This window comes from Galeopterus variegatus, unplaced genomic scaffold (genome assembly GCF_000696425.1).
Source record: "Galeopterus variegatus unplaced genomic scaffold, G_variegatus-3.0.2 Scaffold2244, whole genome shotgun sequence".
In the NCBI taxonomy this organism is placed as follows: Eukaryota; Metazoa; Chordata; class Mammalia; order Dermoptera; family Cynocephalidae; genus Galeopterus; species Galeopterus variegatus.
Window position 1 is genome coordinate 179,885 of NW_007728355.1, and position 2,128 is coordinate 182,012.

Here is a 2,128-nt window from a genome sequence, read left to right on the forward strand (position 1 = left end):
AAGGAATGAGCAAACTTCAGGATCCCAGACATATACCCTAACTGAAGCTATGTGAACTGCATGAACCATTTATTTATGCTATTAAAACATTCTAACAAAAATATCTGTAGTTAAAAGATCCATCATTTCAGAAGAGATCATAATAGAATGAGAAATAGATATCCCTTGTGTTTGGGATATAGTTTACAACTTTAATACTTCATATTGTACTTTGTCATTAACAAATAATTTTTACATACATGATTAAAAATTCATAAAACTCTGTGAAATAAATAAAACTTTTCTCTCTACAGGTAAGAAACCAAAACTCACAGATGTTGAGATGCCCAGGCTTACATAGCCAGCAAGTGGTTAGTGGACCAGAACTCTGGTCTTCCCACATAAAGTATCACAGAAAGTTTGGAAAATAAAGGAAAAAACTACAATTTCCATTAAGTCAAACTATTATATTTTTATGTATTCTCACCTTCCCTTCTACAGAGTGTGATCAATGGAATATCCCTGTTTTTTTACTTGACATAGTATCATATACATTTATTTTTATCATGACCACTTAATCTTCAGAAAAACCATTTAATGACTATAAAATATTATGATATGTGAATTAATTCATTCAAAATAAAATTATGGGTGAGGTATTACTCTACAGAACCAAAGACAAATAAGAAAACAGTTACTTGCCCAATTCTGCTATTGGCCAACTAGATTTTTGTTTGGTTTTGTTGTTGTTGTTGTTGTTGTTGTTGTTTGCTATTGTAGGTACAACAAAGAGGAAAAGTCTTTTCTTTATGGCATATGTACCACAGTGGTGGCCACTTGCGTGAACAGCAACCCTCCAGTAATAACCTATCTCTTCCCCTTCACAGACAATGTTTTTGAATTACTGTCTGTTCATTTAATTCTGTACCCTTTGCCTTTCTATATTTAATAATTGGCCCAAAATAAAAGTGTGGATTAAGTTAATTTTCATATTGTATTCCCTATTACTTGCAAAGATAGTCATTTTACACAGAACAATGTACCCTACAGAGGAGCAGAAGCATGGATAAAACTGACTGAGAAAGAAGGAAAAATCCTGTTTAATTTTACTTGGCTCTCGAAGAACCATTTGGTCTTTTGCTTTCCCTAAAATACAACCAAGCTATAACGACATGGCACAAACTGAAAGGGTGATCTGGAAGTTGATTAATTTATCTGGGAAGCTGTCAGCTCTCCATTTCAATTGGTGCGATAATGACACAGCCAAAATCAAATTTTAAACGAATGCAAACACAGCCACTCTCTAGGCCAAATTCTGGAAAAACACCTCAAGAATTCCAAGTGGAAGTCTTTGTAGATCCTGAGAGGCCTATACGTTGCTTTTAATTTAGAGAAGTGTCAAGACATACTACTCCTAAGGCCAAGAAGGGAGGATTACGCAACCCAAAGAGAAGATGCCATACTAATCCTGGAGCTGAGAGCGCTCTAAATTTTAAGCAATCCCCAGCAAATGTTCTCATCATTTTGGATCCTTTACTCTACTCAAGGCGTCTCTGGGTTGGAAAGCACATTGGAGGCCCTCTAGTCCCATCCTAATTCTACTGATAAGGCAGGCACAGGAAGGGCACGGAGGCTTCCAGAGATAGCAATGTGCCAGGACATGTGGCTATTTCTTACCTCACTCCCAGAGTGTTTAGCCCCAACCTGTGCAGGTTCAGGTCCCTGACAGGAACCCTCTATTCCCTTCCCAGGGCCACTGGGACTTACCTGTGGAGGCCCGGGAACGGCACTGCCCAGTCATGGGGCTGTACTCCTGGTTTTCATCAGCACACACACACAGGAAGGACCCTTCCACGTTTTCACAGAAGGCTTCACCACACACACCACTGAGCAGTTCACATTCGTTCACATCTGGAAAAGGGAGCACAGATCAAGTGAGATTGTGTGTCTCATTCATGACAGTTCTTTATTTTACCAGCTGTGCCAAGGCTAACAGTGTCTGCTGGAAATGAGGTGCTCCCCAATGAGCAATCCAGCCCCTTCTGCTCTTTCAGGGAAGGGGCCCTTAAAGGCAGAACTGTACGATTGGGTGTGTATAAAAGACTATGAAAATGCAAGGCAAAGGTTCTAATTCCAATTCTAGTTTTAA

The 2,128-nt window shown here is 39.1% G+C and overlaps 1 protein-coding gene across 1 annotated transcript in view; it reads right to left on the reverse strand.

The window, feature by feature from the left end:
* LTBP1 (latent transforming growth factor beta binding protein 1) overlaps positions 1-2,128 on the reverse strand; it is a gene marked incomplete at its 5' end in the record, with an annotated part of 173,896 nt that overhangs the window by 45,878 nt on the left and 125,890 nt on the right. Inside the window, one exon of the mRNA XM_008581059.1 lies at positions 1,747-1,890. Coding sequence (XP_008579281.1) covers positions 1,747-1,890 — 144 coding nt within the window. The remainder of the gene's footprint in view (positions 1-1,746; positions 1,891-2,128) is intronic.